Raw genomic sequence first — 13,141 nt, 5'->3', positions numbered from 1 at the left:
TGTGACGGCAGGTCCTTCAGTGTACCGCGATCTGCCTGCAGCCAGGATGGAGCGAAGCAAGACTGCTGGGCCATCAGAAGGTAAGTATAGATTTATTTTTTTAATTTAACATTCTTTCGGTCACACTATATAAATCCATGCCGTTTGCATGGATTTATATAGTGTGACCAAGTTGTCAAGCACTTTCCAAGTGATGCTAAAATCGCCTGGAAAGCGCTTGGCAACCCGCATGTGAAAATGCATGTGAAGAACGCTTCACATCCGCTTGTCCCTGGCAGGAAAAACGCATGTACAATCCGCATGTACAATCCGCATGTACAATCCGCATGTGTTTTTTCTGCTAGGGAGATGCAGAAATGCTCAGGAAAAATCCAGAGCATTTCTGCACCGTGGGCACATAGCCTAAATAATAAAAGTAACGATCAAAAATAGAAATTGCCTAATAATTGTGCACACAGTGTAGAGTAGCCGGTGGAGATAGAAGCACTTTCCAGAACTTATCGTGGAGTAGTGAGATGTATACAAATAAACCAGGTGGCGTCACGAACTTTGTACATTAATCCCCTATAAATATTCCCTTATTGAATGACCGCCCTGGGTCACGGACCGGGTCACCGCCACTGTGACATCTCTCATAGCAACAACTGGCCCGGCACCGAGTACCCCACGTCAATAGCACATCAGTATCTCTGTATGACCTGAAGATGTATGAAGTGCTCTACCACATTATTGCTTTATACCGGCATCACAATGCTATTAATTATTTTTATTACACAGAATTTTATATATTTTAAACCAACTCATCTTCAATCCACTCAGATTCCCACAATATGAGATACTAATAATTTATCTATATAATTTTCCTAGAGAAGAATGGTTAGAGACAGAAAGAAGATGGTGGAGAGGATATTACACCTCACCCTAGAGATCCTCTTCCGTATTACTGGAGAGGTGAGAGATTCTGATGATGTCACATTACATCATTCTTATCTATGGGAATAACAGATGGACAGAACTGGAGAGGTGAGGACTCTGGAAATGTCTGTAGTGAGATTTATTAATGTGTCTCTCCATGACCAGGATTACACAGTAGTGAAGAAGACCTCTAGTGGGCGCTGTCAGGACCATGTGTCTGAGGGATGGGAAAGACCCCTAAGCCCAATCACGGGGCCTCCACCTCACCCCCTGATACATGAGGACATCAATGACCAGAAGATCCTAGAACTCACCTACAAGATGATTGAGCTGCTGACTGGAGAGGTGACACTGCTGGGAATGCTGGGACATTATACAGTAACGTTATGGAGGGATCGGGGGGTGACGGTATCATTGTATGTGTCAGGTTCCTATCAGGTGTCAGGATGTCGCTGTCTATTTCTCCATGGAGGAGTGGGAGTATTTAGAAGAACACAAAGATCTATACAAGGACGTCATGATGGAGGTTCCCCAGCCCCTCACATCACCAGGTAATAGACAGGACTAAATACACACGGCCTATAATTATCTGTGTAACATACCTGGCGGCGTCCTTGCATGGTGGTCCATCTCCCACTGTGCAAGAGCGCGCACTTGATCTCCAGTCCAGAATGTCTCTCTGGCTTCCCTCCATGCTGTCTGTTTGTGTCTGTTTCTGCTGCTTAAGGGCGGCGCCCGATCACTTCCTGCTTTTTGTACCTGCTGTGGGTCACACCCCTTGTGCGTCCTCAGCCTATTGCTGTCTGTCACCTGGTATATAGCTCAGCTGCTCCCATCTATCCCTGCCTGAGCATAGTGTTTCATTCAGTGTGTGCTTGCACTCTGAAGGTGCCAGGTCCCGTTCTTTGTCTCCTGTCTTGCGGTATCAGTTCCCGTGTCTGAACTGAGTCCTGTCTATGTCTCCTGCCTTGCGGTATCAGTTCCCATGTCTGAGCTGAGTCCTGTCTTTGTCTCCTGCCTTGCGGTATCAGTTCCCGTGTCTGAACTGAGTCCTGTCTGTGTACTCTTGCCTGCTGCCTTTCCTGGAGGCTGTATTTCCAGGCCTGTCTGAACACGCTCCTTGCCTGTTCCTCCCGCCTTCTAGGGGCCGATTACCTAGATCCGTTCCTGTATCTTGTCTGTCCTCTCTGAACACGCTCCTTGCCTGTTCGTCCCGCCTCTCTGGGGGCCGATTACCCAGACCTGCTCCTGTATCTTGTCTGTCCTGTCTGAACACGCTCCTTGCCTGTTCGTCCCGCCTCTCTGGGGGCCGTATTCCCAGACCCGCTCCTGTGTCCCGCTGCAGTGTCGGTCTCGTCCGTACACTCAGTTCCAGTCTGTACTCTCTCCTATCTTTCATCTGTCTTTTCTCTATGTCCGTTCCTTTCCTTTTTCTGCAGAGTCTGAACTCGTACCTAATTCCTGCCTGTTGTCTCTGTACTCCCGTTTGTGAGTTTGTGGTCCACTCGCTACTTCACTGCAAGTACCCTGTGGGTGTCTGGCTCTGCCTTTCCCTTCCTGTCTGTTCCGTGTGAACAGAGCCCTGTCCCCCCTACTCAGCCTTGCCTGCTCTGACTCCTTTGCTCACTGCTCCGGCGGTTCTAGCCTGCTCTGACTCCTTTGCTCACCGCTCCGGCGGTTCTAGCCTGCTCTGACTCCTTTGCTCACCGCTCTGGCGGTTCTAGTCTGCTCTGACTCCTTTGCTTACCGCTCCGGCGGTTCTAGCCTGCTCTGACTCCTTTGCTCGCTGCTCCGGCAGCCTTGCTCCGCTCTGACCCTTTTGCTCGCTGCTCCGGCAGTCTCGCTCCACTCTTGCTCACCGCTCCAGGCGGCCTCGTCCTGCTTTACTCTTGCTCACTGCTCCGGCAGTCTCGCTCAGCTCTGATCCTTTGTTCACCGCTCCTGGCGGCCTTGTCCTGCTCTACTCTTGCTCACCGCTCCAGGCGGTCTTGTCCTGCCCTGTTCTCGCTCACCTCTCTGGGCGGCCTCACTCTGCTGTGTTTGTCCGCCACATCTGTGGTTCTGTTCCTGAGTCCCAGTGTGTACTGGGTCCTATCCCGCCAGTGTCCCTACCTGCTAGTGCCTCCCTGTCTGCACTCTAGCTGTGCTTGCCTGTACCCCTCTGCCTGTATTGTTCCTGAGTCCCAGTGTGTACTGGGTCCTATCCCGCCTGTGTTCCTACCTGCTAGTGCCTCCCTGTCTGCACTCTAGCTGTGCTTGCCTGTACCCCCCTGCCTGCATACCCGCCTGCCTGCATACCAGTCGTGCCTGCCTATACCCACCAGTCTGTGTGCCAGCCTACCAGTCTGTTCCTGTATTCCCCTGTGTGGGTCAACAGCTGTGTCAGGGGTCTGTCCTGGAGTAGCACCTGGTCCCTCTGCTCGGTTCCTCCTTGGTGCACTGGCGTCGTATGCCGTCGTGCGACCCTGGTCGGATCGGGTGAATACCTAGTTAAGCCCCTCCAGGCATTCACTCTCCGGCACGGTCCAGTGGAATCACTACAATCACACGCACACGCCACTCAGCCCGGGCGTGTGCATTACAGCATGCTCAGGCCATGGTTCCCATTGAGCCCCACGGCCTTCGCTCTCTGAGAAGTTTTCCAGCGAATACATGCATTAAAATAAATAAATAATTTTTTTTTTTTTCCTTAGCTGAGTTCCAGGCGAATTACGAACCGTCCAGATGGATCTATCAGCTCTCATTCCTGCGGATCCGCCACGTTACTATGGGGATCCAAGACAGTGTCGTGCATTTGTGGAGCAATGCATGCTACACTTTAAGGCCTACCCTCTCTATTTTCCTTCCGATTGGGCTAAAGTGGTCTTTATGATTGACTACCTAGCGGGTGATGCCTTGAAATGGGTCACCCCCCTATGGGAAGCATGGGATCCTGTCGTCCTTGACCTGCAGGCCTTCCTGGTGGCCTTTCGTATGGTCTTCGAGGACCCTAACCCTGAAGCCCCTGCTGAAGCTTCACTTCCCAATATCCCGGAGCAGCCCCGACGTGTAATGTGTGTGGGTAGCGCAATAGTCCTCCAGCCCAATGAGACTACTGCCCACCCAGAATCCTCACAGGGTGACTACGCTTTCCGGAATACTTCTCCCAACCTCAAGAGGCAGTCCAGACATGCTAGACGTAGAGGCAAGCTGTCACGCCAGGGTCTGTCCTCCCTGAGACCTCCTGACCCCAACCTTGAAGTCCCTACTGAAGCTTCATCTCCCTGTATCCCGGAGAAGCCCCAACGGGTAATGTGCGTGGGTAGTGCACCAGTTCTCCTGCCCGAAGAGACTTCTGCCCATCCAGACTCCACACAGGAGAACTTCCTGCACCCGGCATCAGATGCTTCACCCACTTTAACCGGTGTGCATGTCCAAGGATGCTCCAAAGCTGTGGTTACCTCAGAGTCTGTGCACCTCTACTACCTGGTGGAGGACCCCCTGTTGCCTCCTGAATCCTCCGGGATACCACTCGATGACAAATGGAGAGAGACTTCTCTACACCCAGTACTCGATACTTTGTCCGCTTCGTCCTGTGAGCCTGACAATGGGTACCCCAAAGTGGTAGTTACCCCCGAGTCTCTACACCCCTCCGACCAGGCGGAGGACCTCCAGTTGTCTCCTGAACCCTTCGGGGTGCTACCTGGTAGCGAAAGGACAGAGACTCTCCTATACTCTGTACCTGATACCTCGCTCGCTTCGTCCACTGAGTCCAACCTAGTGTACTCCGAAGCAGTGGTTACTCCCGAGTCTCTACACCCCTCCGACCAGGCGGAGGACCTCCAGTTGTCTCCAGAACACTTCTGGGTGCCACCTGGTGGTGAATGGACAGAGACTTTCCTATATCCTAGATCTGATACCTCGCTTGCTTCGTCCAGTGAGTCCGACCTAGTGTACTCTGAAGCAGAGGTTACCCGTGAGTCTCTACACCCCTCTGACCAGGCGGAGGACCGCCAGTTGTCTCCAGAACCCTTCGGGGTGCCACCTGGTGGTGAATGGACAGAGACTTTCCTATACTCGGTACCCGATACCTCGCCTGCTTCGTCCAGTGAGTCCGACCTAGTGTACTCTGAAGCAGATGTTTTCTCTGAGCCTCTGCACTCTTCTGACCCGGCGGAGGACCTCCAGTTGTTTCCTGAATCCTCCGGGGTACCACCAGATAACAAAGAGACAGTGACTTTTCCTCATTATGTACCTGATAACCCGTCTATTTCTTCCTGTGAGCTTGACAAGATGTACCTCGAAGCAGAGATTACCCCCAAGTCTCTGTCCCCCTCCAACCCGGTGAAGGACTTCCAGTTGTCTCCTGTACCCTCTGGGGTGCCACCTGAAAATATGTGGAGAGAGACTTCCTTGTCTGCTGTTCCTGGTACTCCTCCCGTTTCGTCTGTTGCTGAGGATGGCTGGATAGGAGGTAGCATCCTAGCTAACCAGATGAGATCAGTTTTTCCTGTGGACAGTGGAAGTGATCTCCTTGAAGTGAACGACTGGTCCTCGAATTCCCTGCGGAAGATTCTGGCAGGCCTGAAGAAGAGGGGGCGTAAGGGGGGGGGGTACTGTAACATACCTGGCGGCGTCCTTGCATGGTGGTCCATCTCCCACTGTGCAAGAGCGCGCACTTGATCTCCAGTCCAGAATGTCTCTCTGGCTTCCCTCCATGCTGTCTGTTTGTGTCTGTTTCTGCTGCTTAAGGGCGGCGCCCGATCACTTCCTGCTTTTTGTACCTGCTGTGGGTCACACCCCTTGTGCGTCCTCAGCCTATTGCTGTCTGTCACCTGGTATATAGCTCAGCTGCTCCCATCTATCCCTGCCTGAGCATAGTGTTTCATTCAGTGTGTGCTTGCACTCTGAAGGTGCCAGGTCCCATTCTTTGTCTCCTGTCTTGCGGTATCAGTTCCCGTGTCTGAACTGAGTCCTGTCTATGTCTCCTGCCTTGCGGTATCAGTTCCCATGTCTGAGCTGAGTCCTGTCTTTGTCTCCTGCCTTGCGGTATCAGTTCCCGTGTCTGAACTGAGTCCTGTCTGTGTACTCTTGCCTGCTGCCTTTCCTGGAGGCTGTATTTCCAGGCCTGTCTGAACACGCTCCTTGCCTGTTCCTCCCGCCTTCTAGGGGCCGATTACCTAGATCCGTTCCTGTATCTTGTCTGTCCTCTCTGAACACGCTCCTTGCCTGTTCGTCCCGCCTCTCTGGGGGCCGATTACCCAGACCTGCTCCTGTATCTTGTCTGTTCTGTCTGAACACGCTCCTTGCCTGTTCGTCCCGCCTCTCTGGGGGCCGTATTCCCAGACCCGCTCCTGTGTCCCGCTGCAGTGTCGGTCTCGTCCGTACACTCAGTTCCAGTCTGTACTCTCTCCTATCTTTCATCTGTCTTTTCTCTATGTCCGTTCCTTTCCTTTTTCTGCAGAGTCTGAACTCGTACCTAATTCCTGCCTGTTGTCTCTGTACTCCCGTTTGTGAGTTTGTGGTCCACTCGCTACTTCACTGCAAGTACCCTGTGGGTGTCTGGCTCTGCCTTTCCCTTCCTGTCTGTTTCGTGTGAACAGAGCCCTGTCCCCCCTACTCAGCCTTGCCTGCTCTGACTCCTTTGCTCACTGCTCCGGCGGTTCTAGCCTGCTCTGACTCCTTTGCTCACCGCTCCGGCGGTTCTAGCCTGCTCTGACTCCTTTGCTCACCGCTCTGGCGGTTCTAGTCTGCTCTGACTCCTTTGCTTACCGCTCCGGCGGTTCTAGCCTGCTCTGACTCCTTTGCTCGCTGCTCCGGCAGCCTTGCTCCGCTCTGACCCTTTTGCTCGCTGCTCCGGCAGTCTCGCTCCACTCTTGCTCACCGCTCCAGGCGGCCTCGTCCTGCTTTACTCTTGCTCACTGCTCCGGCAGTCTCGCTCAGCTCTGATCCTTTGTTCACCGCTCCTGGCGGCCTTGTCCTGCTCTACTCTTGCTCACCGCTCCAGGCGGTCTTGTCCTGCCCTGTTCTCGCTCACCTCTCTGGGCGGCCTCACTCTGCTGTGTTTGTCCGCCACATCTGTGGTTCTGTTCCTGAGTCCCAGTGTGTACTGGGTCCTATCCCGCCAGTGTCCCTACCTGCTAGTGCCTCCCTGTCTGCACTCTAGCTGTGCTTGCCTGTACCCCTCTGCCTGTATTGTTCCTGAGTCCCAGTGTGTACTGGGTCCTATCCCGCCTGTGTTCCTACCTGCTAGTGCCTCCCTGTCTGCACTCTAGCTGTGCTTGCCTGTACCCCCCTGCCTGCATACCCGCCTGCCTGCATACCAGTCGTGCCTGCCTATACCCACCAGTCTGTGTGCCAGCCTACCAGTCTGTTCCTGTATTCCCCTGTGTGGGTCAACAGCTGTGTCCGGGGTCTGTCCTGGAGTAGCACCTGGTCCCTCTGCTCGGTTCCTCCTTGGTGCACTGGCGTCGTATGCCGTCGTGCGACCCTGGTCGGATCGGGTGAATACCTAGTTAAGCCCCTCCAGGCATTCACTCTCCGGCACGGTCCAGTGGAATCACTACAATCACACGCACACGCCACTCAGCCCGGGCGTGTGCATTACAATCTGTATGTAAAGAATGAATTCAGTCCCTGTATGTGTTTCCTCCAGATCTATCCGGTAAGAGGACAACACCAGAGAGATGTCCCCATCCTCTTCTTCCACAGGACTGTAAACAAGAAGACCCCAATGTTCCTCAGGATCATCAGGTAGATGGATTGAAGGTGTCATGAGATCTAGCCCTATGATGTGTAGACGGCTGTGAAGGTCTTGTGTTCAGTCTTGTTTTATCCACCAGTATTATGTGTTTTATACTTGTGTAATGAGAACAGTGGAGATGGCAGGATTAGAGCTGATCATAGATGTGACTTCTCCGTCTGTGACTTTTACAATATTTGTTTCAGGGTGAACATATGACCCATATTAATACTACAGAGACATATGTGAGGGGTGATGAGTGGTGTAAAGAGGAGATTCCTACATATGACTACCCAGGTGAGTAGTAACCACTAAATACAGAGAAGTCACAGATTCTTCTCAGTCACCGGCTGTGGCTGCTTTATCGGTGGTGTAGTCCAGCCTTGTTATAATCGTGTGATCACCATTTTACCTCTAGACCACAACATTTTCCGCCATCCAAAAATGTTCACATTACTTTGTGTAATTGTGAAAGAACTTTTCTGTAGAATTTACAACCTGGAGGATCCACCTACCCCCTGGGTTTAGTAAACGCTGACCATTACCTGCCCAGATCTGTAAACTACAAAGCCAAATGACAGCATACGTAGAATGTGCTGACAAGTGAGAAAATTACTTGAAGAAAAATTATGATGGACCTGTAAGAGAAAGCGGAGGGTAATGATGGTGTTGGCTTCCTAGAACCCTGATATCTTCTTGGATGAATCTCCCTTCTCTCCCTTCTGTGCTGCTGAATGTGCTCATATGGTCCCTACAAGACCAGGTCCAGTCTTTCTGACCAAACTTCACTTTTATGATCGACAACATTAAATGTGCAGTGAGGCCAAGTGTGAATTTCTGTCCAATAACAACAGAGTTTCCCTTTATCCTGAGTTTTCAATTTCTTTTCAAACCGACTAACTTCAAACAGGATTGTGATAAACTATACAGAAAACATTACACCTGTGCCATGATATATCTCTAAGCTGTGCGTGGCTGATGGCTGTAATATACATTTATTCACGCCTACAGGAGATGTGTTGGCTCGAGTCCTGGTTTCATGGCTTCACTCCGCGTCATAAATTCCATTATGTTTTCAATCCTAAGGAATTCAGATTACTGCACAATCTCTCCTGAAATGGGGGCGCTAATACTTTCTTTACTCTTCTGCTCAGGACTCATAGTAGCTCCAGTGGTCCACCATAAATGAGTGCGACTCCGGTTTAGATCTGAAGTTCTCTCCCCTGATAAATACGTTGTTGTTAGGGATGTAACATATCTTTTATTCTGTATTTTTTTCCATGTTCATTTTGTATGATAGCTTTATTGTGGTGGGATTGGCCTGACTCACTTATGTTTCTCTGTAACTCCTTGTTAGTCTTTAAAAGTAGGTCTCCATTACCTCTTCCCAGTGCCCGAGGTCTAAATTTAAGACACCTCAGCTCTGCACTATTATGAAAAGTTCTCTTTCAATGTCTAATATTTTTTCTTGAAAGTCATCTGACAGAAAATATTGGCCCTTATCATAGTTTAAATAATGAAGAACCACCGAGTCCCATACTATAATTCCCAATACCCACAGTTTCAAGTGGACCCTAAAAACCCATTTCATTGGACTGGCGTATCGCCTCCACACACTATCTGTCCATCCCACTTGTCCGTCCCAGTTTTCCCCCATATTAAAATCTTCTTCAATTTCAGGATCATACCAACCATGCGCTTAATAGCCTCGGTCAGGACTGCACACATACTGGCAGGCGACCAGTCCATGTATTATTTATCCTATTTAGTATATTAAGGCTGCATTATACAATATATGTACATTCTACCTTTTGTGTCTCCCCCATTTCCTCATAGACTGTAAGCTTGCGAGCAGGGCCCTCACTCCTTTCGATATGAGATATGCTTATTTTGTATTGTTGTATAAGTCCCCCCTAAAATTTGTAAAGTGCTGCGGAATATGTTGGCGCTATAAAAATAAACATTATTATTATTATTATTATTACCTCAGAGACGTTTCACCACTAGTTACTCATTTTTTACTGATGAAGACTGTTGAGTTTGATCATTTCAGTAGATGTGTTATTATCTATAGTCAGTTTTTGACTACAGTAGTTAGTGCCCAAAATACTCTGATTTAACCCCTTACTGCAGCCAGTTTTCTGTTGCTAATCAGGACCCATTTTCAATTCTGACGTGTGTCACTTTGTGGTGATAACTTTGGAATTCTTCTCAAATGATAATAGGAAACAAATGGACCTTACAAATTATTTTCAATCTTTTTTTTGAATCTGACAAACCCCTATATACGGTTGTACACTACTATCTGGGCGCATGGCAGGTTAAGAAGGGCAGGAGCGACATTTAGCTATTTGAATGCAGATCTTGCTGGAATAGTTTGCAGACACAATGTATTGGGGGCACTGTTCATGGTCACCTGGCAGCTCAAAAGATGGCTACCACGAACAGGCTTGGCGCTATCTACTCCATTTTCCAGATCCCAGGGATTGCCTTTCTCATCACCATTTAACCCCACTACATGGATCTGTTCTTACACAGAGTCCCCTAGGCTTGGGCCATGGAGTTACCTGCTGCTCTGTAGTGTGAGATGGGAAGAAGAATAGTCAGATATCCGGGTCAGAACATGGAGGTCAGAGAAAATACAAAATCAGAAGACACAAGAGTAGTCAGTAAACGGGCCGAGGTCACAACAGGAAACAAATACACAAGCCGGGAGCTGAGCACAGAGGACTGAACCAGAGGAGAACAAGGCTGTATCTGGCAGCTTCCGGCAATATGCTTCCAGCTTTAGTAGAGTGCGGTGCTTTCCAGTTGGCTGATGCAGGGAGCAGATTACTCCAGCTGGACAGCACACACACCCATACTGCCAGACTGGATGGTACTACAGGTCCCAGGCTACCTAATCTTAGTGGCTGGACAGAACCAGCGCTGCCCAGAGCTTCTGACGTCTCCTCCATCACCAGCGCCGCCTGCAGGATGAATAAGGCGGCGCCTGGTGACAGAAGCAGATGTCCCAGGAGCAGGTCCCAGAGGAGATGGGACCCACCATTTACAGAAACCTTAATATGACAAAATGTCAGAAAACCAGAGCAATAGAAATCACCATAAATTGACTTCATTTTGGAAATTATAACCGTGAGTGAATTAATCTATAGGAGTAGCGATTATATTGACTTCAGGCACCTTCTGGAAATTAGCACGCAGTGGATGGTGGAGAGTGAAAATTGCAAATATACTATTTTAATACCCAACACATAGTGTCCAGATTGTGCTCCAGGAGACACACACCGTAAATTAAGTGGGTTCTTCTCACTATAGTAATGCCAAATACATGGAGGCTGAATGTGTTTTGGGCGCACTGCAAGGCTCAGAACGAGCGGGAGATTTGACTTTGGCAGAGCGGATATTGCTGGATTGGTTTATTGATGAGTAGAAGTTTTTATTGGTATAATTTTCACCTACATAACATTTTTTGGTGGCTTCTTATTCCATATTTTGGAGGCTGAATGAACAAACAGTTCAACACTACGCTCCACTGGTTTATTCTATGAGGTTTTCTATTAGACTGTGAACTGTCATTCTGTCAATAACTTGTCATTTCTACCAACAATTTTAAGTAGAAATGGTAAAAAATATAAATTTCAAGGATATTTTATTCAAAGTTAATAATTGTTTTTTTTTCTTGGCAGACGACTGTACCAGGAGATCAGAGGGACAGGAGATTTTTAAATCGGATGATCTTGAGATCCCACAGGATACAATTGAAGTGAATATCATTACTCCAGGTTTACCATCATCCCTTCACAGCAAAGATCTGTCATCTGATCCTATGAAACAGGTCCTATCTTCTGATTCATTTCCGACTACTAAGGAAAGTCAAAATAAAAAAATAAGCATTAAAAAACGAGCTGCTCCTAAAGCAAAGAAGACATTTTCAGAAAATGGAAATAGTTTTACCCTCGAAAAGTCTATTCTTAAACATCAAAAAATTCACACAGTGGACAATAGATTTTTTTGTTCCAAATGTGGGAGATGTTTTAACCAGAAATCAAATTTTGTGAAGCACCAGAAAACCCACACAGGGGAGAAGCCTTTTTCATGTTCAGAATGTGGGAAATATTTTAACCATAAAACAAGTCTTGTTACACACCAGAGACTTCACACAGGGGAGAAGCCTTTTTCCTGTTCAGAATATGGGAAATGTTTAAACCAGAAATCAGCTTTGGTTAAGCACCAGAGAACTCACACAGGGGAGAAGCCTTTTTCATGTTCAGAATGTGGAAAATATTTTAATCGTAAAATGATTCTTGATAGCCACAAGAGAACTCACACAGGGGAGAAGCCTTTTTCATGTTCAGAATGTGGGAAATGTTTTAACCAGAAATCAGCTGTTGTTATACACCTGAGAACCCACACAGGGGAGAAGCCTTTTTCATGTTCAGAATGTGGGAAATGTTTTAGCCATAAATCAGTTTTGGTTAACCACCAGAGAACCCACACAGGGGAGAAGCCTTTTTCTTGTTCAGAATGTGGGAAATGTTTTAACAATAAATCGGTTTTGGTTAATCACCAGAGAACCCACACAGGGGAGAAGCCTTTTTCATGTTCAGAATGTGGGAAATGTTGTAACCAGAAATCAGATTTGATTAACCACCAGAGAACCCACACAGGGGAGAAGCCTTTTTCATGTTCAGAATGTGGGAAATGTTTTAACCATAAATCAGATTTTATTAAGCACCAGAGAACTCACACAGGGGAGAAGCCTTTTTCATGTTCAGAATGTGGGAAATGTTTTAACCATAAATCAGCTTTGGTTAATCACCAGAGAACCCACACAGGTGAGAAGCCTTTTTCATGTTCAGAATGTGGGAAATGTTTTAACCATAAATCAGCTTTGGTTAATCACCAGAGAACCCACACAGGGGAGAAGCCTTTTTCATGTTCAGAATGTGGGAAATGTTTTATCCAGAAATCAACTTTGGTTAATCACCAGAGAATTCACACAGGGGAGAAGCCTTTTTCATGTTCAGAATGTGGGAAATGTTGTAACCAGAAATCAGATTTGATTAAGCACCAGAGAACCCACACAGGGGAGAAGCCTTTTTCATGTTCAGAATGTGGGAAATGTTTTAATCAGAAATCAGCTTTGGTTAATCACCAGAGAACTCACACAGGGGAGAAGCCTTTTTCCTAATCTTTTTCTTTTTAATCCAATACATTTGAGATTTTTTTCATTAGCTTTTTTTTTTTTTACAAAACAAGAAACCAGTTCATACAATAATAAAATAACATACCATAGGGATGACATACATGCATCTCTCCTGTATATCCTTTCAGCTTGCCCATTACCGTCTGATAACTTTCAGTCACTATATCTTACAATTAACATTCCACATTCTTGAAATCTCTTATATAACCATAGTATTGTAATAAACATTATAATCCTATACACATATAGGTGTGCTATATTACCCATACCACATGTATATTGGAATTCCTTAACAT

General features: G+C 47.8%; 2 protein-coding genes across 2 annotated transcripts in view; both read left to right on the top strand.

Moving 5' to 3' along the window:
* Positions 1–12,970, top strand: part of LOC141182705 (uncharacterized) — a 66,160-nt gene extending 53,190 nt beyond the window's left edge. Inside the window, exons 11-16 of the mRNA XM_073660848.1 lie at positions 868–951; positions 1,081–1,260; positions 1,343–1,466; positions 7,550–7,647; positions 7,843–7,933; positions 11,326–12,970. Coding sequence (XP_073516949.1) covers positions 868–951; positions 1,081–1,260; positions 1,343–1,466; positions 7,550–7,647; positions 7,843–7,933; positions 11,326–12,830 — 2,082 coding nt within the window. The 3' untranslated portion in view covers positions 12,831–12,970. The remainder of the gene's footprint in view (positions 1–867; positions 952–1,080; positions 1,261–1,342; positions 1,467–7,549; positions 7,648–7,842; positions 7,934–11,325) is intronic.
* Positions 1–13,141, top strand: part of LOC141182624 (uncharacterized) — a 207,475-nt gene that overhangs the window by 16,429 nt on the left and 177,905 nt on the right. The window lies entirely within an intron of this gene.

Source organism: Phyllobates terribilis, unplaced genomic scaffold, assembly GCF_046119375.1.
Source record: "Phyllobates terribilis strain yellow unplaced genomic scaffold, ASM4611937v1 Scaffold_35__1_contigs__length_13245226, whole genome shotgun sequence".
Lineage (NCBI taxonomy): Eukaryota > Metazoa > Chordata > Amphibia > Anura > Dendrobatidae > Phyllobates > Phyllobates terribilis.
This window is presented reverse-complemented; position numbering and strand designations above follow the sequence as displayed.